The sequence below is a fragment of the Juglans microcarpa x Juglans regia genome, chromosome 4S, assembly GCF_004785595.1.
Source record: "Juglans microcarpa x Juglans regia isolate MS1-56 chromosome 4S, Jm3101_v1.0, whole genome shotgun sequence".
Lineage (NCBI taxonomy): Eukaryota > Viridiplantae > Streptophyta > Magnoliopsida > Fagales > Juglandaceae > Juglans > Juglans microcarpa x Juglans regia.
This window is the reverse complement of record NC_054601.1, coordinates 8,068,027-8,093,826: the sequence shown is the minus strand read 5'-3', so window position 1 is coordinate 8,093,826 and position 25,800 is coordinate 8,068,027. Positions and strand designations below refer to the sequence as shown.

Genomic DNA, 25,800 nt, shown 5'->3' with positions numbered 1-25,800 from the left:
ACTTTTTTCTAGTTTTGCAACAACGAAATTAATTCAGATAAAAATTAAAAATTAAATAAAATATTATTTTTTAATAATATTATTATTTTAAAATTTAAAAAATTAAATTATTTATTATATTTTATATAAAAATTTATAAACATTATAATGATAAGATATGATAACATAAATTAAAATTAACTCTCAATCCAAACTGAGGTTTAGATTTTTAGGTTAAGATCTTTACATAATTTTTTTAAATTCAGACTCATCAAAGCCTAATAGAACTTAAATAAATTTTAAAAATAATACTATTTTTTAATTTAATAAAATATATTAAAAAATAATAATATTCCGTTTATAATATGGATCCTAGCATTAGTTATAAAAAGGAAAAAGATATTTACAAAAAAAAAAAAAAAAGATCAATCTTGATGCATCTTTAAGAGTCTAGAGGTGACAAATCGTGTTAACGGATCGTATTCATGTTATATTGAAACATAAATATTATATTATATAGGTCAACACGAACACTATCCGTTAAGCTTAATGTGTCAAGATTTCAAACCTTAACACAATCCATTAACATAACGGGTTGACACGACACGACATGTTATGACCCGTTATTAATTAATAAAAAATAGGTCAACACGACACAATCCATCTCAACCCATTTCAACTTGTTATATGTTAAAGGGTTGAACTAACCAGTTTCAACCCGTTTTATTTTAACCTAATTCATATAATTTCACATTAAAATTAAAATCACAATATCATCCAAAAACATAAAACTAACTACTAATAAAAAAACATTACTATTATTCATATGTTAACATCTAATAAAATTAAAACCAATATGACAATTCAATATCCTTCAAAAAGAAAATGCCAACTACAAGTAGAATAGGCCCTGTTCCATTGAACACGATTCCTATTAATAAAGACACAATATATATATATATATATATATATATATATATATATATTGAGTTAGAAGAGGAGGATTTCGAATTCCAGACTTCTATTTTGAAGGTTGGGGGTTATATCAATCAGGTTACAGACCTTTGACAATAAAGACACAATATATTGAATACAACTAACCAATATCACGAAGACACAATCCTGTAAAATTCTAGCCAATATGAAAAATTCCAAACTTAAGTTCCAAATATACCAAATACCAAATAAAGAAACAATACATCCAACCATATAACAAAGTCCAAACTTAAGTCCCAACAATACCAAATACCAAAAATAAAATCCCAACAATACCAAATATTAAACATAAGTACTCCAAACTTACAATAAACGAGACAAACATAAATATATTGTAATAACATTAAAGTTACAATCCGAATAATAATAAACACAACTAAACTTTTGAATGATTTATAGAAGGAATTGAAGCGTCCTCCATCGTCTTGCTGGTATGGAACTCTATAACATCTTCAATTAGCTCATCCAACTTCATTTCATGTGTTTCTATTTAAAAAAATAGCATAAGTAAATAAAATTATTATATTGAAAAGCATTACAGTACATTATTTAATAAAATTAAAAATAACTTATCTTTCTCGCCATATAACCAATTTCTTATGCAAACCAATGCTTTAACAATATTTGGTTTTAATGCACTCCTAAACTGATCGATGATACGTCCACTAACACTAAAGGTTGATTTAGATGCAATTGTAAAAATAAGAACACTCAAAATGTCACGGGCCATACAAGCAAGATCAGGATAACGAAATTCATTTCCTTTCCAAAAGGAAAGAATATCAAGGGGAGCATTTCTATCTGCCTAGGTTCATCCAAATAGAGCTCCAATTGACCTTTTTGTACGTGGGCATTAAGATCATAAGCTTGAAATGAATCAAATTTCTATTAAAAAAAAAAACAAACAAACAAACAAATATTTCAAACCAACATGTGTGGATAGATAATGCTTAAAATTTGAATCAGTCAACTCCAAATGACAAAAAACACGACGATAGAATATAGCACTCTCAAGCATCAGAAAAGTAGAATTCCATCTAGTTGGGACATCTTGTCTCAGCCCTCTCTTACTATCCAAAGACATTTGATTGGTTGATTCTAAGAATTTCTGTTTTCTAGATTGTGATCCTTTGACATACTTGATACTTTCATAAATTTTTTTGATAACATAATCAATCTCCTTTGACCCATCTTGTATTACCAAATTAAGGATATGAGCACAACATCTAAGATGGAAGAACTCACCATCACAAACAAGGGCTTTCTTAATGTTCAATCGAGTTCTTAACATCTCCACTGAAATATCATTTGAAGAAGCATTGTCTAAAGTCAAAGTAAAAATCTTGTTTTCAATTCCCCACTCACATAACAAATTATAAATTTTTTCAAACAATTATATGCCATTATGTGGTGGTGGCATAAAAGAAAAGTTTGACACCATTTTCTGTAAAACCCAATTCGTATCAAGAAAATGTGCTATAAAACACATATAACCAACCATCAATAGTTATGAAAGTTCACAAGTTAGAGGTCAAACTAATTCTACCAGGAGCATCAAACAACGAAGATCTAACCCTTTTTTTTCGATTATACATCTTAACCAAGTCAACCTTAGTTATATTTCTAGATATCAATGGAACATCTGGACGCAAATATTGTAATAAAGATCTTACGCTAGAATATTCAACAAATCGAAATGGCAATTCATGCTTCATAATACAGCCAACCAATATGTCTCTAAATTTCTCAATGTCAAATTTAGAAGCACCTACCAACAAAGATCCACTATTTTGTACTAACATCAACTGACTAATATCTCGTGAACTTCTTCTAGGGCATGAGTTTATGTGACACTTCAAATTTTCAGTTTCATATTTGTTCGCTATGAAATATGTTTGTCCACACATTTTGCACTTGACACATGGCTTGTCAATGTTATCATCATCAATGTTTTCAGAATCAAGAAGCATCTTAAAGAAACTCCACATATTTGATCATTTCCTTCGTTTCGCCTTCCCTTCCTCATTTTGACAACTTGTTGAGACATCTTCCTGCAAGTCCAAGTCAATCAAATCATCTTTCTCGCCTGCTGCCTCAAACATCTGACATAACAAAACAAAATCGAACATGAAAAATTAGCATGATTTTACAAGAATATAACAATAAAATCAGCATTCCAAAACACTACCACAATCCATAACAAACAAGCATGGTTTAAAAGTTTCAAATTGACTGCAGGAAGTTTTACTAACAAGTCGTCATAATGCACCCATTCATGCATATTCATGATCACTGTAAGTTGGGAGAGCATCTCCTATTTAGATGCATAGATTTCAGAGATTAAGTTAATTAAGCTCACATGCATGAATGTTATGACAAGTAGTTTTCTTCTACAGTAAAAACTCACATGCTAATTAAGCTCACATTTACTTCACTTTGTATATATATATATAATATATATACACACACCACATTAGACATGCAAATTCAAATAAGAAATAAAAAGCTTAATGAGCAAAAAGAAGAAAATAAGCTGAATTAAGCAAATGAATGGTCCCGGGCCATATTTTCATAATTAAAAGCTAGCACGACTTAATGTTCATGAATAGTCCCAGGCCATATAATTTTGTTAAAAAAAAAAGAAGGTGCCGACATCTTGATGGGGCCCTAGGTTTCTTTGAATTTGTGCTTGAAATCTGGGAGATTTTGGACCTTTTCGAAATTGAGTAAGAATTTTATTTTTAAAGATGAAGAAAATTGATCGAAGTAGATGCTTCATAAAGTTATCTTGTATAACGGTAAGGAAAAAAAAAAGGCATCGACATTCATTCGGTAGGAAATCCAAGAAATGGTAGGAAAAGAAAAACAAGAAATACTTTAGATAGGGAGATCTGAGATCAAAGAAATGAAAGGAGAACCAAGAAAAATGTTGAATCGTCATAGTAGGAAATCCAAAAAATGGTAGGAGAATCAAGAAAAATTCTTTCTTTGGGTCGCCACGATAGGAGATCATAGGAGAACTAAGAAAGAGTCACCACAGTTAGAGATCCAAGACACTGTGAATCATCGGGAAAGAGATCCAAGATGTTGTCTCCCTCCAAGAAAATGGAGAGTTGAAACCATGGAAATCTTTAGAGAGGGAGCTTGAAGAATAAAGAATGATGGGAAATCTCAAATCATCATCCACCAAATCGAATCAAAGCAATATTTCAATACCAGAGATTGAGATTCAAGTGCTAGGGTTTGAGATGTTAACTTATCTTGTTGCTAGAGATTTGGAGAGAAGCTGGCGGTTGAGGCTTGAGCAGCGAGACAGGGTTGAGAAGAAGGGGGCGGCCTTTTACGAGTGAAGAATGAAGATGAATGTGAGGGAAGTCATAACGGCCGTTATCAACCCGTTAAGCAATCGTAGCTTAACGGACTAATCTATTTTTATCTAAATCCGTTAAGATTAAATTCAAATATACTATTATCATATCGTGTTCGTATTAAATTAACGAGTCGTATCATATATTATCACCCTGATTTAAAAAGTAAAAACCCCTACCATTTGTTATTAGGAGAAGAATGGGAGGTACCAAAAAGACAGTGGCAAGTGGGAGACCTCATCCCAAATTTGGGGTACGTGGTCCCACACCTAGCATAAAAGGAAAGGACAACCCGAATTTTTGTACAATTTGGGTCATATCATCCCTCATTCAAATTCTTGGTGCCCATTCATTTGCTCCACCGTTGCTGAACCATCTAAATTTGGGACCTCTTTGGTCTCTCTCTCCATTTGGGTTCAAATTATTATTTTTAAATAAAAATAATTTTGTAATCTAAATTATCGTATCAAACCGTAAATTAGCTTTTATGAAAAATATTTATGACTAAATCAAAAAGAAATAATATTGTGATAAAAATAGTGAATTTATGAAATTCAAAAGCAGAAACATCTTACCATGGAATGTAATCAATTCTTTTCGTGCTATTATTTGTATTGTTTATTTAGGGCTAATGGTGGGCTATTCGTGTGCTGACTTTTCCTTTTTATTTTAAGTTTTTATGTGATTTTTCAACATCATTCATCAGTCAAACACTGATTTTTTTCGTTTTATTTATGTATTTGTTTTTTTCTTTTATAAATATTTATGTATTTGTTAAAAAACTGTTTAAGGATGTCTCTTTCCTATTTAGACGAAACTGGTCTATATCGTCCGTTAGCAGTCAGCATGTTTTGAAGAGAAGTCACTTATTTTTTTTGTATTTGGAGAACAAATGGTTTCATGATATAAATAAACATTTCTTATTTAAACAATGTTTATTTTTTTTTTTAACATGATCATATTTTAATAGCTAGTCACGTCATGTAGGGCTTCACCTATAATTTAGAATAATACATGGGTATAATTTGATATTTCTTTCCTTAAATTTGTTGGTAAGTTTTGATAATATATATATCATTATACTATTATAAGAAAAATGAGTATTTATGATAAATTATTTGTGATGAGAATACAATTTTGACATGATATATTAATTTTTTTAGAAAATAACTGACAGTAAATAAACAATTTTTTTATAATGTATTAAAATTAGATTGTTTTAATTTGTTTAAAGCTATTTAGATGGATGGTGCGCTTTTGTAAATTGTTTTCAGAATTTCATTAGATAGATCCATATCACTCCTAACGATCAAGGAAGAAGTTATCAAATTTTTTTTATTAGAGAAATAAGTAGTAAGATTGCTAGGTATCTCAAGTCAAGTAGATCGGGTGTTTAAGAGTTTATAGAATGGATGAGTTACTCTTTTGGCATGTGAGCTTCATAGGGTGAGGGCAGTAGAAATTAGATGTTAAAAATATCTCAAATAATCTATTAATAATAGAGTAATATTATACTCTACACTCTTATTATATTTCTATCTCTTTATGTAAGATGTGACATATTTATCATCATAAGAATCAATGATGATAAATATTTCACATCTTACATAGTAGGATGAGAGTGAGATAGTAATACATGTGGTGTATAGAGTTTTTCTTAATATTATAATAATGAATAGTATTGAAATAAAATATCTAAAAATTCAACTAAAAATATTTTCAGTTAGAAATATATACAGTTGAAAAACTTGACAATAGCGTGTATCAAATTTAGGCCTTGTTTTTTTTTTTTTTTTTTTTTTTTTTTAAGAGTTGGTGACCACCTGTCCAAGAGTGGTCTCTCCCAAAGTTTATTAAAAACCCTCACTTATGGCTGAAGAATACCTTGTTAAACCAAAAAGTACAAGGAGTTACAAAAGATCCAAAGAAAAACATCCCTTGTACCAACCAATAAACCAATGAAAAAATATAATGAATTATGAACGTAAATAAGGCAATTCCCACCGATCCGTAAGTAAAAGGCCTCGAATTATACCATATCCAAAATCAGCACCTATGATAATTCGATCAACATTCTTCACACCCTATTTGGCTAAAAAATCGTCAACATGTTAGCTTCCTTATAAATATGATTGATAGAGCCTCTTAACATCCTTAACAAACTTTGTATTTCTTCCCAAAACTCTCACATATACCAGAAATTACAAGTACCATTTCGGATCCATTGTACTACAACTTTCGAATCAGATTCTATCAAAATATTAGTGAGCCCCAGGTGTTTAGCTAAGCGTAAACCATCAAGTAAAGCACATCCTTCCACTAAAGTGTTTGTAGCAACCTCATAGTACCTTGTAAAACCAGCAATGACCCTACCCTCTGCATCCCGAATTAATCCTCCCCTTCCTGCTACACCAGGATTACCCATGGAACAACCATCCACATTAAGTTTAAAATCTCCTCTAATCGATTTTTTCCAAGTCACCATTTTAGGGATTTTGTTAATCAACGGAACCACATGACAATTTAACTCCTTCAGAATTTTGTCATCATTAACACGCCTCTTCCTAAATTTCTGCTGTTGGGAAAAAATATCTACAAGAGAAACTTTAATCACCCGAATAACATCATAGCAGTCTAACTTCAAATCCTCCATTCTACCTACACACCGATTTCTCCATAAGGCCCAAGTAATCACTATAGGTAAAATTCCTCTGCAAAGAGCAACTTGGGTAGATGTCGACTCCCTTAACCACCAAAAATTCATAAGACCTTGCCATGAATTAAAATGAGGTAATCTAACACCCACCACATTAGCAACATATTTCCAAACTTTAGAAGCTAATTCACCATTACACAATACATAATCTATGGTTTCTTGTTGAGGAGAAATACAACAATGGCATTTAGAAGCCATCAAAATACCAAGCTTACTAATCCTCTCATCTACTGGTAAAGCTTCTCTTCGGGCTTGCCAACATACACACAATATTTTTTTTTGGAACATATTTCTACCATAGCCACTACGCCATGGACAAATATTCCCATGATCTCGGATTAACTCCCAAACTGATTTAGTGGTAAATATCCCATCTCCATTAGGCTGCCAAATGCGTATATCCTTTCCAGAATTTAATGATCCTTTCCAATGCACTATTTTATGCACACAATCTGTCGAAACTAGGTCTTGTAAACTAACTATATCCCACCCAGTCTGTGTCCATACATCAACCACTCTAAGCCGTGGGTTCCCTCTCATCTCTTGTGTCTAAAAAATAGCGCCATCTCCTAGCCAATTGTCATACCGGAAATTAACATCACCTTGCCGAATTAGACTATTTGAATGTTTAATAACAGTGGGTAAGGCTGCCATAATACCCTTCCAAAATCTAGAACCTCTACCATTAGTCATTGCATATGTAGGGTGATAATCTGCCAAATACTTTGCTTTGAAAAATTTTGCCCATAAAGAACTACCATCCAACAATTGCCATGCAAATCTCATGAATAAGGATGTCTGAACATCAACAAGGCTTCAAAATCCCAACCCACCTTCCTCAACTGGGAAACAAGTGTGCCGCCATGCTACCCATTTCCTTTTTATCCGTTCTTCATTAGAATTCCAAAGAAAATGATAGAAAATAGACGAAATGATTTTAAAAACCCCATTTGGCAACTTCATGACCAATAGCATGTGAATTGGCATACTTGAGAGAACATGTTTGATAAGAGTTATCTTACCTCCAAAAGATAGAACTTTACTCTTCCAACCGGTAAGCTTTTTTTGAATTTAGGCCTCGTTTAGATAATGAAAGTGTTTCATTTTATCTTATTTCAACTTATTTCATAATTATAACTTTCTCAAATTATTTTACTACTTATTTCTCTCTCCTCCCCCTCTCTCTCTCGACACCAACGGAAACAAACCCTCTTTTGAAACATTTCTTTCTCTTTGCTCTCTCTCTCTTAACACCAACGAAAAGAATTCCGAAAGAAAAAAAAAATTAGGAAAAAAATAAATAATAAAAAAATAATAATATTTTTTTATTATTTGGCTCAAAGATGCATAATCTAATGTGAGAGTTTTTCTTGATATGCAAAATCAATCTCCAAAAAATATTATTTTACATATGCATATAGAGAAATCAATGTTAGTGCTCTAACACGATGATCATATCTCATTGATATAAAGAAAAAAAATATATATAAGAAAATTAGGAATTGAGTATTGCTATTATAAAACTGTATTGTTTATGTAGCATAATTTAATTTAAAAGATAAATTTTAAAATTTATATTTTATAAATTAAATCTTATGATTTAAATGATGTTAGTAGTATATACTCCAAGTTGAAAATAAAATAACTCTTTATAAATAGAAGAGAGAAAGGAAGCGGAAAGGGATGTGGGAGATATAAGAATAAAAGGCATGGAGTCTTCTTTTTCTTTTTTTTTTAGGATTGGAGAAAAAAGGTTGGAGTTTATATTTTCAGTGTGTTAATGTCTTACTTTGCACAACAGACTGGAAGAGAGGAAAGAATTATTCCCGACCCACGATGGTAATTCGGGCCTCGATAGGGTGCACTTCGCTTTCATCCATAAAATAATAATAAATAAGTAAATAGAAATAAGTAAAGAGAGATAAAGATTTACATGGTTCAATATAAAAGGCTACGTTCACAGGTTGTTTGGGGGCAAAATCTACTATGATTGGTGATTTTACAATATCTCATGACCTCACATATCACTCAATACAATGGAGGAATTTCGTCTAGGCGTAGAGAAGTCATCCCAACCTTTGGAGAGCTCATCCTTTATTTGTAGAGATCTCCTCCTTTTATAGAGATTTGTGCCGCTGTCTGTGGGATTTGAACTCACGAATAAAGGATAGACTCTCCAGAGACTGGAGATGACTTCTCTATTAGTATGTATTGTATTAATTTTTAATTCTCACTTACCTACACTCATGTGCATTGTAAGCTAGAGTGCTCTTTAGTTTATTTTCTATTCCAGTATAAATATTCTGTAAATATTATTCATTTTAATGTAATGAGGTATTCTAGAATTCTCTCTTGGTTTCTCTCTCTTGATTTCCCTCTTATCATGGTATCAGTTGCGATGAAACCCTAACCCTAGTCCACTGTTGTGCCGTCATGACCATTCCAACTACAGAACCGCCTCCTGCGCTCACCCTCCTCCGTTTCGTCCTCCCCCTTTTGTGGATTATTCTAATCCATACTATCTTTAGAGTGGAGATCACCTCGGCGCGATGCTCGTCTCCCAATCCCTCATTGGTGATAATTTTCTCACAAGGAACTGATCCATGTCCATGGCCCTTATTGTCAAAAGTAAACTCTGTTTTGTTAATGGTGTTTTGCCCAAACCTTTTGAGAGTGATCCTATGTATCATGCTTGGATTTGGTGCAATATTGTTGTTCTTCCTTGGTTGCTTAATGCTTTGTCTAAAGAAATTGCATCATCTGTTCTTTACATCGATTCTGCAGAAGAGATGTGGAACGACTTAAAGGAACGGTTTGCACAGAGCAATCGACCTCGCATTTTCCAGATCCGGAAGGCTATTGCTTGCTTCAAGCCGATGCATCTGTAAGTTCTTATTTTACACGGTTGAAAAGTTTTTGGGAAGAAATGGTTCATTTCGCCCTATGCCTATTTGTTCTTGTGGCACTATCAAAAAGATTGTTGAATATCAACAAAAGGACTTTGTCCTACAATTTTTAATGGGACTTAATGAGTCTTATACACATCTCCGTAGTCAGATCTTGCTCTTGGATTCTTTTCCTCCGATTAACAAAGTGTTCTCGCTTATCCTTCAAGAGGAAAAGCAGCAAGAAATTTCTTCTGATTCTTTATCTTCTAATGAGGTTGTTGCTATGTTGACTAATCACAATTCTAGTCAGATGAAGGGCTCTGTGGTTGGATCCAGGATTGGTAAGCCATCGGCTCCTCGTAAAGTTCGCCCTTACTGTACTCATTGTGGCCTCTCAGGTCATACCATTGACAAATGCTATAAGATCCATGGTTATCCACGAGGATATAGAGCAAAGTCTTGAAACCCTAATCAGGCCACTGCCAATCCGGCTATTGCTAACCAATTTGTTCCTGATTTGGTTACGGTTCCACCTTTTCCTTTTTCTCTCGAGCAATGTCAACAACTCATTAATTTTCTTCAACCTCAAACTAATATTTCATCTGTGAATCAAGTAGGTACAATACCTTCTGTTGTTACTAGCTCCACTGCACCATTGACCTCTGCACAATCCCTTTCAGTTATATCTTTAGCATTCTCTGTTGTTGGTTCACAATCTTGGATTCATGATTCTAGGGCAAGTGATCATATGATTAGTTCTCTTTCATTTTTCATATCACCACCAATTCCTATTAACATCTCTGTGAAATTACCTAATGGTTCTTACATTTGAGTCACACACAAAGGCACGGTAAGACTCTCGGATTATTTAGTTTTAGTTGATGTTCTTTATGTTCCAACATTTATCTTTAATCTTGTCTCTGTTAGCAAACTAACTTCTCAATTATCTTGTTTTCTTATTTTCTTACATAATTTTTGCTACATTCAGGACCTCTTCAATTGGAAGACGATTAGAGTAGCTAAAATTTCTTAAGGTTTATATCATTTACTACATATTTTCGGTAGTTCTGTTTCTTGTAATTCAAATACACTTTCTCATTGTAATGCTGTAAAAAATAATTATTATCTTTGGCATTGTCGTTTGGGACATATTTCTGACTCTAGATTGCATGCCCTAGCTTCTGATATACCTTGCTCTACAAATAATACTCATTGTGATGTTTGTCCACTTGCTAAACAAAAACGACTTTCTTTTCCTTTGAGTTCTTCTACTACTAGTTCTCTTTTTGAACTCATTCATTGTGATATCTGGGGACCTTTCTTAGTCACTTCATATGATGATTTCATATTTTTTCTTACTATTGTAGATGATTACAGTCGTTGTACTTGGATCTATTTGTTAAAATCTAAATATGAAACACGATCATATTTACAATCTTTTTTTACTTTTGTAGAGACTCAATTTAATTGTAGAATCAAATCTGTCCGTCTTGATAATGGTTTAGAATATAATATGATTTTTTTTTCTAGTAAGGGGGTTATACATCAACATAATTGTATATACACTCCTCAACAAAATGCTATTGCTGAAAGAAAACATCAACATATTCTTAATGTTGCTAGATCTCTTCATTTTCAATCAAATATTTCTTTACATTTTTGGAGTGATTGCATCCTCACTACTGTCTACCTTATTAATAGAATACCTACCTTTGTTTTAAATAATAGATCACCATATGAAGTACTTTTTTCTGTTAAATCTCAGTATACTCACCTTAAAACTTTTGGTTGCCTCTGTTATGCTTCTTTCCTTAGTACTTCTCTATCCTATAAATTCTCTGCTTGAGCTCAAGTTTGCGTCTTTCTTGAATATCCTATTGGCATCAAATGATACAAACTTTATAATCTTCACACTCATAAAATTCTTGTTTCTCGATACGTCATATTTCATGAACATATTTTTCTTTTTAAATCAAATTTTCCATATCATCACCTGACTCTTGACACACAAAATATTTTTCCTTCATTAAATCCTATTTTACTCATTCCTCTTTCCAACGTTTCATTTCCATATTCCTTACTTTCTAGATCCCTTCATTCCTCTCATATTCCACTTTCTTCTTCCCCCTCTCATGATTCCACCCAAACCACCATACCACCCGTCCTTCTTAGAAGATCTATACAAAATAGAAAGACACCTAATTATTTGCAGCGTTACCATTGTTCATTGCTCTCAAATGCAACAATTACTCCATCTCCTCTGGTTGATGGTTCTTCTTCATCAGGTATTCTTTATCTTATTTCTTTTTATTTGATATTCTAATTTTTCACCCTCCTATCAACACTTTTGTGCTTCTATTGATTCCCTTTTTGAGCCCCAATTCTTCCATCAACCCATATCATACCCTCGTTGGAAGGATGCAATGACAGCTGAGATTACTGCTCTTGAAGAAAATAACACATGGATCCTCACTGAATTACCCCCTGGGAAGCAACCAATTGGTTGTAAATGGGTTTACAAGTGTAAGTTGAAATCTGATGGCACTTTAGAAAGGTATAAGGCTCAATTGGTTGCAAAGAGATACACCCAACGCGAAGGTATTGATTATTTTGATACTTTTTCACCTGTTGCAAAACTAACTATTGTTTGCTGTTTTCTTGCCTTAGCTGCTATTAATAACTGGGAATTATATCAATTGGATGTCTATAATGCATTCTTTCATGGCCATTTGGAAGAAGAAGTGTATATGAAGTTTCCTCCATGTTTTTCTAAATCTGGAGATACTCGGGTTTGTAAATTGCTCAAATCTCTATATGGCTTGAAACAAGCCTTTAGACAATGGTTCTCTAAATTCTCATCCACACTAATTGCTTATGGTTTCATTCAATTAAAATATGATTATTCTTTGTTTACCAAACGTTCTGGTGCATCTTTTATGGTTTTGTTGGTATATGTCGACAATATTGTCATTGCTTCTAATCGTTCTCCATCTATTATTGCCCTTAAGCACTTTCTCAATTTGCATTTCAAATTAAAAGATCTTGATCCTTTGAAATATTTTTTGGGACTGGAAGGTACACCATCCACTAAGGGCATATCTTTCTCGGAGAAAGTATGCACTTGACATTGTTTATGATGCTGGTTTATTAGCTGCCAAGCCTGTTGGCAGTCCAATGGATCAAAATCTAAGACTTTCTAAAACTGATTATGGAAGTCTTTTACTTGATAATCTAGCTTCTTATAGACGATTAATTGGTTGTCTTTTTTATTTAATTCTTACTAGACTTGACTTATCTTTTTCTGTTGCCACCTTAAGTCAATTCATGGATCAGTCCCGTCAATCACATTATGATGCAACAGTTTGAGTTGTGAGATATATCAAGGCTACTGCATGACAAAGTTTTTTCTTCCCCAACAACTCTTCCTTGTAGCTAAAAGGTTTCCGTAACTCTGATTGGGCCACCTGTTTAGATTCCAGACGCTTGGTTACTAGTTTTTGTATATTTCTTGGAGATTCTTTAATCTCCTGGAAATCCAAAAAGCAAGTCACTGTTTCACGATCCTCTGCAGAGGCTGAGTATCGCTCTATGGTCTTTACCTGTTGTGAAGTCAAATGGATCCTATATATTTTCCATGACTTTGGGATCTATTTTTCATCAGCACCAGTTCTCTATTGTGACAGCCAAGCAGCACTTCACATTGCTGCTAATCCAGTTTTTCATGAAATGACTAAGCACATTGAAATAGACTGCCATCTAATTAGAGATATGGTTCAAAATAAAGATCTTGTAACTCTTCATATTTCTTCTGAAAATCAATTAGCATATTTATTTACTAAACCTTTAGGTTCCGATAGATTTTGTAGTCTTTTGTGCAAGTTGGGTGTTCTTAATCTTCACATTTCAGCTTGAGGGGGGCTATTAGTATATATTGTATTAATTTTTAATTCCCACTTACCTACACTCATGTGCACTGTAAGCTAGAGTGCTTTTTAGTTTATTTTCTATTCCAGTATAAATCCTATGTAAATATTATTCATTTTAATATAATGAGGTATTCCAGAATTCTTTCTTGGTTTCTCTCTCTCGATTTCCCTCTTATCATTCTCTATGCCTAGACGAAATTTCTCAATTGTATTGAGTAATATGTGAAGTCATGAGAGATTGTAAAATTTCTCTATTGTGACAGTCAAGCAGCACTTCACATTGCTACTAATCCAGTTTTTCATGAAATGACTAAACACATTGAAATAGACTGTCATCTAGTTAGAGATATCGTTCAAAATAAAGATCTTGTAACTCTTCATATTTCTTCTGAACATCAATTAGCATATTTCTTTACTAGACCTTTAGGTTTCGATAGATTTTGTAGTCTTTTGTGCAAGCTGGGTATTCTTAATCTTCACATTTCAACTTGAGGGGGGCTATTAGTATATATTGTATTAATTTTTAATTCTCACTTACCTACACTCACGTGCACTGTAAGCTAGAGTGCTTTTTAGTTTATTTTCTATTCCAGTCTAAATACTATGTAAATATTATTCATTTTAATAGAATGAGGTATTCCAGAATTCTCTCTTGGTTTCTCTCTCTTATCATTCTCTACGCTAGACGAAATTTCTCAATTGTATTGAGTAATATGTGAAGTCATGAGAGATTGTAAAATGACTAATCATAGTGGATTTTGACCTCAAACAACCTGTGGACGTAGGCTTTTTTGCCAAACCACGTAAATATCTGTGTTTCTCTTTATTTATTTCTATTTGCTTCTTTATTATTATTTTATGGATGAACGCAAAGAGCACCCTATCAAGACTCGAATCACCATCGTGGGTCGGGGATAATTCTTTCTTTCATTTTGGCTTGTTGTGCAAATTAAGGCATTAACACAATATTGATTGAAATTGAATACCAATTATGGTGTAGTTATGGGATCGGCCTTTTTGTTTGAAATCAATTCAATCAAATATTTGAAAATTGAGTTTAAAATTAAGGCCTCGTTTGTTTTCAGAAAATATCTCATCTCATCTCATTATTATAATTTTTTCAACTTTTAATATAAATTAAAATAAATAATTTAACTTTTTTAAATTCTAAAATAAAAATAATATTAAAAAATATATTCTAATAATATTTTATTTAATTTTTTAATTTTAATATCAATTCATCTTATCTTATCTGTAAAAATAAATGAAGCCTAAGTTTTCTTTATTTATTATGAAAATTAAAGAAGATGGTGTCCCACTTTCTAAACCTAGCGTGTCCAGCCAATCTAATCAAGTAAAGTTGACCAAAATTTAAGCCAAAAATACAAACTGTCGGGAGAGAAGTGCTAGCATGGACGATTGGTTGAACCAAAGAAAAATAATAATAATTAAAGAAGTTATTTATGAATCTATTTATTGATGCATGATCTCTAGTATTTTTTTTTTAAATTACGAGATTACAAAAAAGTTATTAGATTTAAATAAAAATTTTATAAAAATAAATTTATAAATTAATGTAATTTAATATAAGATATTTAGATTTATTTTATATTAAAAAAGAATTTATAATTTAACTCTTGTTCAAAAATTAATGTTGCAGAGCATTGGACAAAATGGCTGAAAAATCGTGGACACAAGTAAATATCTTCTGCCACCGACGCCAGCTATGAATTTTGGTTCCGTTTCGTGGTTGAAAAAATAAAGTTTTTGCATTTTACGCAGTTCGAAACCGTACAAACCTATGAATTTTCTTTCCATGTTGTTACTTTTTGGGCATAGAATAGACTTTTGTTGTTTTGTTTGGTAGTAAAAAGTTTAGACGAAGGCTTACTTAAAAAGCTAGGGTGCATTGAGTTTTTTTTAGTAATATTAAATAAAGTTATAAATTATGTAAATATTATACACTTTTATAAAAAAAAGTTTAGAATTTATTATTAAAAAATTAATTAATTTTTTATGTAAATTTATGTAAATTTTATATTTACTTATTTTTTTAAAAAAATATATAATATTTATGCATTTTATAATTATAAATATTATTTTTTTTCTTATTTTATACGTAGACATATTCCGTAGAAGCAATCCTTGTGTGTATATATACGTATATAGACCTCCCGAGGAGAAGGGTCATACGGTAGACTACAGAAATAACAAAACCATGTACAGTAACTTTTAATTCAGGAGAAATAAAAAAAAAAAAAAAAAAATTACCGTGGTGGTTCTTGATTGCTTGGACCGGTTGGAAGCCTTGAGATTAGTAGGTTTTGCTCGCAGAGTCAGACGCAACTGCTGGCGCACACATGCACTAGACAATCTCTCTCTCGCTCCCTCTCTCTCTCTCTCTGTGTGATAGTTATATATATATATATATTTATGTGTGTGTATGTATAATTTATTATTCAGTCTTGGCTGATATTCTTGAATATTTTTTGTTCATGATTTTTATCGTTATGCCATAAAAAATAATCCTTTCCAGTTCCGAACGTATATTTTAGTAGCGGTTTGAGGGTGTCTGGACCAGAAGTGTTGTCGAGGAGTGAGCAGCAAAGCAGCGGGTGGAGTGGATCAAAGAAGAGTGTAGAGGGACTTTGAAAGGTTGTTGGCCAGAGCTGCTCACGCACCTTTCTTCCTGTCTTAATTTGATCTCCTCTGCAAATTGATGTTTAGAAACAGGCTCATATTTGTTCCTATACTAAGAGATTCCATTCAAGAAGCCAGTTTGTTCACATCGAGATTTTTTTCTTTTCCCTAGATACAGGGAAAGATTACAGAGGCACAGAGCTGTTCTTTTAACGGTTAGTCCTCCCTCTCTTCCAAGGAACCCCTTTTTCTTCTGAGTCCCGAGTACTTTAAAATTCACTCATTCTGTCGGTCTCTCTTCTCTCTCACATTAGCCTGACCTGTCCCCATTTGAGTTGAAGAGGTAAGGAGTCCGAAAGATCTGAATTTTCTGGTGTATTGATTTGCTGATATTGATGGGTGTTCTAATGTGTTCTTAAATAGGTTGTGTAGTGATTGGTTACTATGGATTTAGGTATGTGGGTATGCTGGCATTTTTAATTTAATGTGTGGTTGTGAATGTACTCTGCTCGTCGGTTACTGATAAGTGTGTTAGATCTAGTTTAGTGGTGGGAGTGGTTGGTTGTTTAATTTGTGTAATCTCTAGATTTCCCTTTTCTCGCAGGTTAGTTCTAGATTGGGACTTTGATTGATTGGTTCGAAGATGAAGGGAGCTGTGCTAGTGGCTATTGCTGCTACAATTGGCAACTTTCTACAAGGATGGGATAATGCTACAATTGCCGGTAACCCTTCTTTAACTTGTTGGAATCTCTTATTTACGACAGTTGAATCTGTTTAATGGTCTCCAACTGTGGCATTTTTTTCCCTTGCTTTGTTTCGTTTTTTTTTTTGGGTCCCCACTTGGCGCTGAATGTTATCTTTATGCCTAACTGATAGAAAGCTAAGTTTTCTGTGATGGTATCTTTACCTTCAGGGGCTGTTGTTTATATAACGAAAGACTTTGACCTGGGAACTACTGTAGAAGGTCTTGTTGTGGCCATGTCTCTCATTGGAGCCACATGTATTACAACATTCTCAGGATCCGTATCAGATTGGGTTGGCCGGCGTCCAATGCTTATAATATCATCAATGCTCTACTTCATAAGTGGTTTGATAATGTTTTGGTCACCCAATGTCTATGTCCTATGTTTAGCAAGGCTTTTAGATGGATTTGGAATTGGTCTTGCGGTTACTCTTATCCCGGTGTACGTATCTGAGACTGCCCCACCAGAAATAAGGGGATTGTTAAATACACTTCCACAATTCACTGGTTCGGGGGGCATGTTTTTGGCGTATTGTATGATTTTTGGGATGTCACTGATGACCTCACCCAGCTGGAGGTTAATGCTTGGAATTCTTTCCATTCCCTCTCTCATATATTTTGCACTAACAGTGTTTTTCTTGCCTGAATCTCCCCGGTGGCTTGTGAGTAAAGGAAAGATGACCGAGGCAGAAAAGGTTCTCCAGAGATTACGTGGCAGGGAAGACGTTTCAGGTTCATTCTTTAATGCAATTCATTATATGAAATTGGAGGCCTCTCTTCTTATCTCTGTGGATCCATTTGGTTTCTACATTCCTTGACTCAGATGTCGATTGGTGTGCATTATTATCCCAAATTATATATGTATATATATATATATATATATATATTACAAGTTCATGGATAATTGATTTTTCGTTTGAAAATTTAAGACATTGCATTTTTGTTTGCTTTCAAAGCATTTCAAAATATTACTTTCAACATTTATGATGTAAAAATTTGTAAATAAGATTCTCTTTTTTCTAACTGGTCATTGTTTAGCACAGTTGAATTTTTATGGAGTGATAGGTGCTGTTTGACTATAAGAAACTCTGTTGACAATTTTTTTTTGAGTTTTTGATCACAGGTAGATGGATAATAATGACTTTATTATATCATTTTGAATCTAAATTTGAAATATGTTTAAATGTATTGCAAATATTTCAAACTCCTTGCGAGAGAATCCCCTTAAAGTCAAGACACGCAAATGTGTCTTATTTTTTAAATCAGATGGCTTAATGTATTTTGTTTTTCAAAATATGCTTCATCTTTGTTCGGCAATGCAGTATTAAAAAATGTTTGGGAACAAAATATAAGCCTTATATATTAATAAATTGTAGTTTCTGGAAATAGATAATGAGTGGGAGGCATAGAAAGATAATTTGCTAAATAAAAGAAAGTGTAATGCATACTCTGATCTAAAGAAGCAATCTTAAATAAACTCGTGTGCTTGTACCATGTCCCAAGATAATCATTGTTTCAAGCAACATGCTAGTGTCACTTGCGGCATTCTTAATTGAGTAACCTCCTTTCTTTCTCCTTTCATCTGTTTTTTTCCTTGCGTCTCAGTAATGTTTGTTAATATTAAAAAAGAAGAAAACAAAAGATTCTTTCTTCTCGTGCATCTTATGGCAATTAAATCTATGAACATAAGAACTTTTACTTCCATGTGGAGTTTTTCTTTAACTAAATCTTGTTTTAATCTTTTTTGTTCACCGAAATTTTTATGTTTTTATCTTGCTAAAGCATTGTTGATACACAGGTGAGATGGCTTTGCTCGTTGAAGGTCTTGGAATTGGGGGTGAAACATCTATAGAAGAGTACATAATAGGACCTGCAGATGAACTTGATGATGTTCAGGAACCAACTGCTCGGAAAGACACAATTAGATTATATGGACCTGAAGAAGGTCTCTACTGGGATGCCAAACCTGTTGCTGTCGCTGGACAGAGTTCTCTTGGCCTTGCCTCTCGCCAGGGAAGCATGGTGAACCAAAGTGTACCACTCATGGACCCACTTGTGACACTCTTTGGTAGTGTCCATGAGAAGCTTCCTGAGACGGGAAGTATGCGAAGCATGCTTTTTCCTAATTTTGGCAGCATGTTCAGCACTGCTGAGCCTCATGTTAAAAATGAACAGTGGGATGAAGAGAGCCAGCATAGGGAAGGTGAGGAGTATGCATCAGATGCCGCAGGGGAAGACTCTGATGACAATCTGCGTAGTCCATTGATCTCTCGTCAGACAACCAGCATGGAGAAAGACATGATCCCCCCTCAATCCCATGGCAGTGTTCTGAGCATGAGGCGCCATAGCAGTCTCATGCAAGGGACTGGGGAGGCAGTTAGCAGTACAGGAATTGGTGGTGGCTGGCAGTTGGCATGGAAATGGACTGAGAGAATAGGTGAGGATGGAAAGAAGGAAGGAGGGTTTAAAAGGATTTATATGCACCAGGATGGGGGTCCTGGAACCCGACGTGGGTCCCTTGTTTCACTTACTGGAGGAGATGTTCCCGCAGAGGGTGAGTTTATCCAGGCTGCTGCTCTAGTAAGCCAGCCTGCTCTGTATACCAAAGAGCTTATGGAGCAGCATCCAGTTGGACCAGCAATGGTTCATCCATCTGAAACTGCTTCAAAAGGACCAGTTTGGGCTGCTCTTCGTCAGCCAGGGGTTAGGCATGCATTGATGGTTGGAGTTGGAATTCAGCTACTTCAGCAGGTAGCGAATGTTTAAATGTCATTGATTTTTATACTTATTTGCTCCAGTTTATTTCAAAATGAAAGTGGTGACCTAGTCTGTCAATTCTTGCATAGTGGCTTACCAGTTTGGAAACTGGTCTAAGAAGCCCAATTTGGACCAGTCCTCTCGAACCAGTAGTTAAGCACGCATTACTTTGGCTTGGAATTCAGTTGTTTTGCAGGTCACAGTTGTTCATTGCCACTGCTTAAGTTTGATTTCTTTAGTACTCGCGCTCCTGGTCACTCAAACTAAAAGCAGTGACCCAGATGGCACGAGGCCAGCCCATCTATGTGTATTAAAGTTGTTTTCATTTTTCTTTTCCCTCTGAGATCATATCTTTGTCTTTCATGACAAGCTTTCCTTCATTCCTTGTTATCTTAAATTGAAAATGGTGGTTTCCAACTCATGGAATCTTGGAAGGAACAGAGGCTTTTAATTAAGTCATTCTTAATCCCTGGGGATAAACCATTGTGTTCCTATCCCATACTTTTTTTTTTTTTTTTTTTGTCAATTTCAAAAACTGAAGAATTCTTGTTCGGAAACCGTTCTTTAGAAGTGATAGTTCATTCACGATTATTTGATGTGATAAGTCATGGACTGGATTTCTCATGGGTTGTCAGTCCTAACTCATATTTGTCTTATTGCTCTCATATTTTACAGTTATGGACTAAAGAATTATTTTTGTCATCTTCTACCAGTTTCTCCTGCATGAAAATCTGTTTTTGGTCAATCAAGTTCTTATAATGCTTAGTGTAGTGAAGTTAATAACCATATTTTTTTTTTCTATACACGTGCAGTTTTCTGGAATAAATGGTGTTCTCTACTACACTCCCCAAATTCTGGAAGATGCAGGTGTTGAAGTACTTCTTGCAGACTTAGGGCTCAGTACAAATTCCGCATCGTTCCTTATCAGTGCATTCACAACCTTGTTGATGCTTCCTTGTATAGCTATAGCCATGAGGCTCATGGATATTACTGGCAGAAGGTGATTCAACCACACCCCCCCCCCCCCCCCCCCCCCCCCCCCCCCCCCCCCCCCCCCCCCCCCCGCGGATTTTACTTTACCACCTGTTCCTCAGTGGGTTGATTAAGTTCGACATCTTTTATCTGCATCAATGTTATCGTATGTAGCTCTCATGAATTATACTCTTGACGATTAGAACTAATAAACCCCTTATTGCAGGACACTATTACTCACTACAATTCCAGTGTTGATTCTGACTCTCATCATTCTAGTAATTTCCCAGCTTGTGGAAATAAGCACAGTTGTCAATGCAGCATTCTCAGTCACTTGTGTTGTGGTCTATTTCTGCTGCTTCGTCATGGCATATGGCCCGGTTCCTAATATTCTATGCTCTGAGATCTTCCCCACAAGAGTTCGCGGCCTCTGCATTGCAATCTGCGCCCTGGCGTACTGGATTGGAGACATTATAGTCACCTACTCATTGCCAGATCTGCTCAGTGCAATAGGCCTTGCTGGTATCTTTGGTATTTATGCTGTTTTCTGTGTCATCTCCTGGATATTCATCTTTTTAAAGGTTCCAGAAACCAAAGGCATGCCACTGGAAGTCATTACTGAGATGTTTGCTGTTGGTGCAAGCAAAGCTGCTGCTGTCAAGAGCGAGTAATTGGATACTTCAAACAGATTTTGCAGTTAGTCGGCAGTTTCAGCCACTAAAGATGTCATCCGTCGTCTGTTCTTAAATTTTTTTTTTCTTCTTGTGGTTTCATTATGCATGAAAATAGTCTCCAGATTTAAAGAAATTGAAAAAATTTTGGGTTATTGTATGATAAATTATTGGGAACTTTTTCAATAAAGAGGTTGATATATTTAGCTATCTCATGTAGCCCACTGGTCTTAGTTGCTTATTTTTGAAAGAGTAATGATATCTATGCAACAGATTTAACAACATATTTTTTAAAATGAAGATGTTTTTATAAAATGACGTTACTTTTATAAGGTATTTTACATTTTAAAACATAATTGTGTAATGTGTTGTGAAATCATTGACTTTTAATCCGGCTCATCCTTTAGCAGATGAGCCTCACCTTGTGCAACAGTACCTGTATTTTGAGATTAGGATTTTCTACAATTTTCTATTCCAAATACTTCAGAGAGAGATAAACACATTTAAAGTCTATGCTATGCATTTAGTATCGCGAAATATATATATATATATATATATATATATATATATATATTTACTTTTCTTCAAATTATTGAAAGTAGTTAGAACAAAAATTATGAAGAATTTTCATACCTTCAGCTAGCAAAGCAAACTACCTATTTTAAAGCTATGTTTAGATTCTCTATTTCGGTGTCTAGATGGGTTTAATTATGATCATTACATTATTTACACCAATTATGTTATATATTATATTTTCGTCTCTCTTATTATATTGTATTGATGATAAACTTGTTTTTTGAAAGGTGTTATTCATCATTTTTTTTTTGTTATCATCCTTAAATGTGACATTAAATGATTTGATAACCTGGAAGTCTCGTCAATTTCATGCATGCAAGATATGCCGATAGAATAGATACAGTTTAAACCAAGCTCCTATCTAATTATACAACTTCTGTAGTCAATTATACCAATAGATGGATGCTGGGTAGAGCAGGGACTTGCTATATGTCCAATGAGACATGGTTAGATTCAGAAGGCAATATTGCCTATCTCCAGCCAGACTAAAGATGGCCCATGGCCATGGCCTCCACCTGATTGTAAAAGGATGATTTGCAGGAATCCACCTGATTGTATCAGGGTCAACATCAGGAGGCACCATATCAAGGTCTCTTCCACTGGTACGCTCATGGCCTCCTCTTCTGATGGATGGCTTGTTGCTCTTGGGTCAGAGTTACTGGGGCTAAACGATCAACCTTCCTGCACACTTCAGTGGTTGCATTGCTTTTCACAACTTTTTCCAACGGATTATTGAATGGATCTTCTGTCTTCATACTCGAGAGGCCTTGAACTGAGTGGAATTAACAAAAAAAAGCACCCCATTATTGGCGAAAAGAGGATGTCATAACTAGAAACTTGGGAGCATATCTACAACCAGCTTATCGAGAAAAAAAATAAGTAAATAAATGGCAAACGGGTCATATAGCAAAAACCACTCCTAAGATCACATCATGCATAGGTTTTACAATTCAAAGGTAAAAAAAAAGAATGATCTTAAGGGGAAAAGCAAAGGTGTTAAAGATCAGTATCATACACACCATGTCTTTCCTCTTTTATCAGATCTTAGCCACTTCCTTGTGGTATATACTCTTATTACACTGATGACCAAAAGACACTCAAATTACATAACACCTATTGTGAAATTAGAGCCACCGTATCTATTCATCAGCAGTGGAAGAAAATAACCAATACCTAATTCTTCAGAAAGCCAAAAAAGAACATAACCAAAACCTTTAAATGGCCCTAAACTTTCCGTAGAATAAATCCTAATAACAATAAAATCAGGAATTTCCGAAAATATCCATCTCTCTGAAAACAACTGTATTTACCAACATAAGTAGCACACATGCATTAATCATCTCCCCTGAACGAACCAACCATATTTACCAACAAGGAATCAAGCAACTAGTCACAACCCACTCAATATTCTCAAACGTAACATTTAATCATTTTATGAATGAGCTTAAAGCTTTCTTCTTCAAAACATTGTTCCTTCGGGCGGTGGTGATGGATTTTAATTGTCCCAGTGTATGATTTTCTTGTTTTGGTTCTAAAAATCTTAGCTACTCACGTATTATGATTTTTTTTTTTTTTTATAGAGTGTGGGGTAATAAATAGTGATCGATGAAAAGAATTATTCTTATATATTATATACACAACGTACTTGACTATGTCCTATTATCTTTAAAAGATTGTTTAGTCCATCGAGAATTCTCGCCGTGTAATTTTTTTTTTTTAATTTTACTCTTTTTTCAAACATTTTTCTAAGAATAATGTTATTTTGCCTACTCAACTTGTCCCTCATTTTGATACCTCATGTATTTTATTTTATTTTATTTTATTTTTTCTTTACTTAATAATTAAGAAAGTGACTATTAGTATATTGATTTTTTTTTAAAAAGTTTTAAAATAATAAAAAAATATGAATAAAAAATTAAAAAAAATAAAAAAGATAATTTTGAACTAGAGGTCGCTTGCAGCGGTTTGAATGACAGAGTAGTACCACTCTTTTTCAAAACATTTAAAAAAACTAACAAAGTATTAGAAATACCTCTTAAACCATTTTACCTTTTTCCTTTTCTAGACAGAGAAGCTCTACCTTCTTTCTAGAAAGAAAACCAATCATTTCAAGTCCTCTCCATTTCCTTTTCTTTTTCCTCTTCCTTTCCACTACCTATTTGTAAATACGCTTTTATGGTAGTGTTTTTCCACCGGCACATATTTTCTCAAATTTGTTGCACTCCGACTATGAACAGTCGACATGCGCCCCATCATGACATTCCCCTCCCGCCGATTTATTGGGACAACATGGAACTGCGCCCAAAATGTCTGCGTGTGGCCCTCACGTGCAGTTTGTTTTCGAGCGTGGTCTTCATGCGTCGCACCAGCAGACTCCTCACCCTCCGAATCGGACAGACCCCTCCTCCATTCCACCAGCACGTGGTCCTCACGCACCACTCTAGAGGCATGGGTTGACTATTCTTCCACTACAAATTTGCCATTCTTCTGCCAATATATAGGAGTTATTACTTTCCCTAACCGATGATTTTATGAGAGAGACTAAAGACCTCACCAACAAATACCTCAAGATTTTTAACTACAGTGCATCCGCTGCACAACTTCCAGCGGTGGCTTACCTTTAAAACGTCTTTTAAGATGATTCTCTCTTAGTAAGGCTTGGGTAGAGACCAAGAAATTAGTCTTAAAATCTTTTTTTTTTTCACCACATTTGCACCGTAGTTGTTATTTTGGGATATTTTGTTGGGGAATCCCACTCCTCTAACATGTATCGTCTTTTATTTTAATCAAATTTGTATAGAAAAAAAAACATAAAAAAAAAGAAATACATAAAAGATAAGTGTGAAAAAAAATGTAAGCACGAAAGCAATGGGAAGGAAAGAGCTGATCGTGCCGTGAAATTTTGTTAGCCGATCTTTTACAGCCACGTCAAATTCTTCCAATCTTAATGACAGCCTCATTTTGGTCACTCTGGTCCTCTCCCCAGCAACTCGCCGAACCGGTAACCGCTGTCAGTGCCAAAAACTTCCGGTGGGTCTGTGGTCGGCAACGGCCAAGCCTACCACTAGTTAGCCCAAACGCCGGTCGTTAAATTCGAATGCTTTGAACCCCAAATTGACTGCTTTGTATCCACAATTTGCTGGAAAATAATAAATATTAATTAAATCATAAACATGAAGTAACATTACAACTCAGATACACCATAAACAAAGGAAAAAAGGAATTAGGGTGCTTACCTGGAAAGAAATGGAATGAACTGTGAAGTCTGTCAATGAATGCCATTCAGGGTTGTGGATATGAAAAATGTCATAAATACAATGCTCTATATTGAGATTTAGGGTTAGGGTTTCTGAAGATCACCACCGAGAACAAATCTGAATGTCATCCAGTACAGCTTCATTCAACCCCCACACCACGAGTTCTTCCCCGGAAACTGGGAACGGAGATCAACAAATAAATGATTATATATTAAATATTGGCAGACTACCATCAGTGGTGGATCCGTGGCGCAATGGTAGCGCGTCTGACTCCAGATCAGAAGGTTGCGTGTTCGATTCACGTCGGGTTCA

General features: G+C 34.3%; 2 protein-coding genes, 1 long non-coding RNA gene and 1 other non-coding gene across 7 annotated transcripts; 3 read left to right on the top strand and 1 right to left on the bottom strand.

The window, feature by feature from the left end:
* Positions 1-1,295: 1,295 nt before the first annotated feature.
* Positions 1,296-3,073, bottom strand: LOC121263471. Its single transcript, XR_005940267.1, has 2 exons — positions 2,748-3,073; positions 1,296-1,461 (listed from the first exon to the last, which is right to left on the bottom strand). It is a non-coding gene; the product is annotated as an uncharacterized LOC121263471 (long non-coding RNA).
* A 6,595-nt stretch (positions 3,074-9,668) lies between these two features.
* On the top strand, positions 9,669-10,410 carry LOC121261999. The gene is made up of 2 exons (XM_041164447.1): positions 9,669-9,943; positions 10,113-10,410. The coding sequence occupies exons 1-2, from the start codon at positions 9,669-9,671 to the stop codon at positions 10,408-10,410; spliced, it is 573 nt and encodes a 190-aa protein (XP_041020381.1).
* A 5,898-nt stretch (positions 10,411-16,308) lies between these two features.
* LOC121262553 (monosaccharide-sensing protein 2-like) lies at positions 16,309-21,865 on the top strand. Of its 4 annotated transcripts, none has more exons than XM_041165072.1 (6): positions 16,309-16,528; positions 17,123-17,235; positions 17,427-17,987; positions 19,054-20,006; positions 20,825-21,012; positions 21,211-21,865. In XM_041165072.1, the coding sequence occupies exons 2-6, from the start codon at positions 17,157-17,159 to the stop codon at positions 21,653-21,655; spliced, it is 2,226 nt and encodes a 741-aa protein (XP_041021006.1). In that variant the 5' UTR covers positions 16,309-16,528; positions 17,123-17,156; the 3' UTR covers positions 21,656-21,865. The 4 variants fall into 4 exon arrangements, with proteins under 4 accessions (XP_041021006.1, XP_041021003.1, XP_041021004.1 ...); XM_041165069.1 differs by having other exon boundaries at positions 17,118-17,235; XM_041165070.1 differs by having other exon boundaries at positions 16,309-16,856.
* A 3,863-nt stretch (positions 21,866-25,728) lies between these two features.
* On the top strand, positions 25,729-25,800 carry TRNAW-CCA. The gene has a single exon. It is a non-coding gene; the product is annotated as a tRNA-Trp (tRNA).

Excerpts from the sequence above, each read along its gene's own strand:
- LOC121261999 (XM_041164447.1), top strand. The coding sequence starts at position 9,669 with ATGGCCCTTATTGTCAAAAGTAAACTCTGTTTTGTTAATGGTGTTTTG. Across the intron at positions 9,944-10,112 it reads TGCTTCAAGCCGATGCATCT|TCAGATCTTGCTCTTGGATT; the intron begins GTAAGTTCTTAT and ends ACATCTCCGTAG.
- LOC121262553 (XM_041165072.1), top strand. The coding sequence starts at position 17,157 with ATGAAGGGAGCTGTGCTAGTGGCTATTGCTGCTACAATTGGCAACTTT. Across the intron at positions 17,988-19,053 it reads TGGCAGGGAAGACGTTTCAG|GTGAGATGGCTTTGCTCGTT; the intron begins GTTCATTCTTTA and ends GTTGATACACAG. Across the intron at positions 20,007-20,824 it reads GAATTCAGCTACTTCAGCAG|TTTTCTGGAATAAATGGTGT; the intron begins GTAGCGAATGTT and ends ATACACGTGCAG.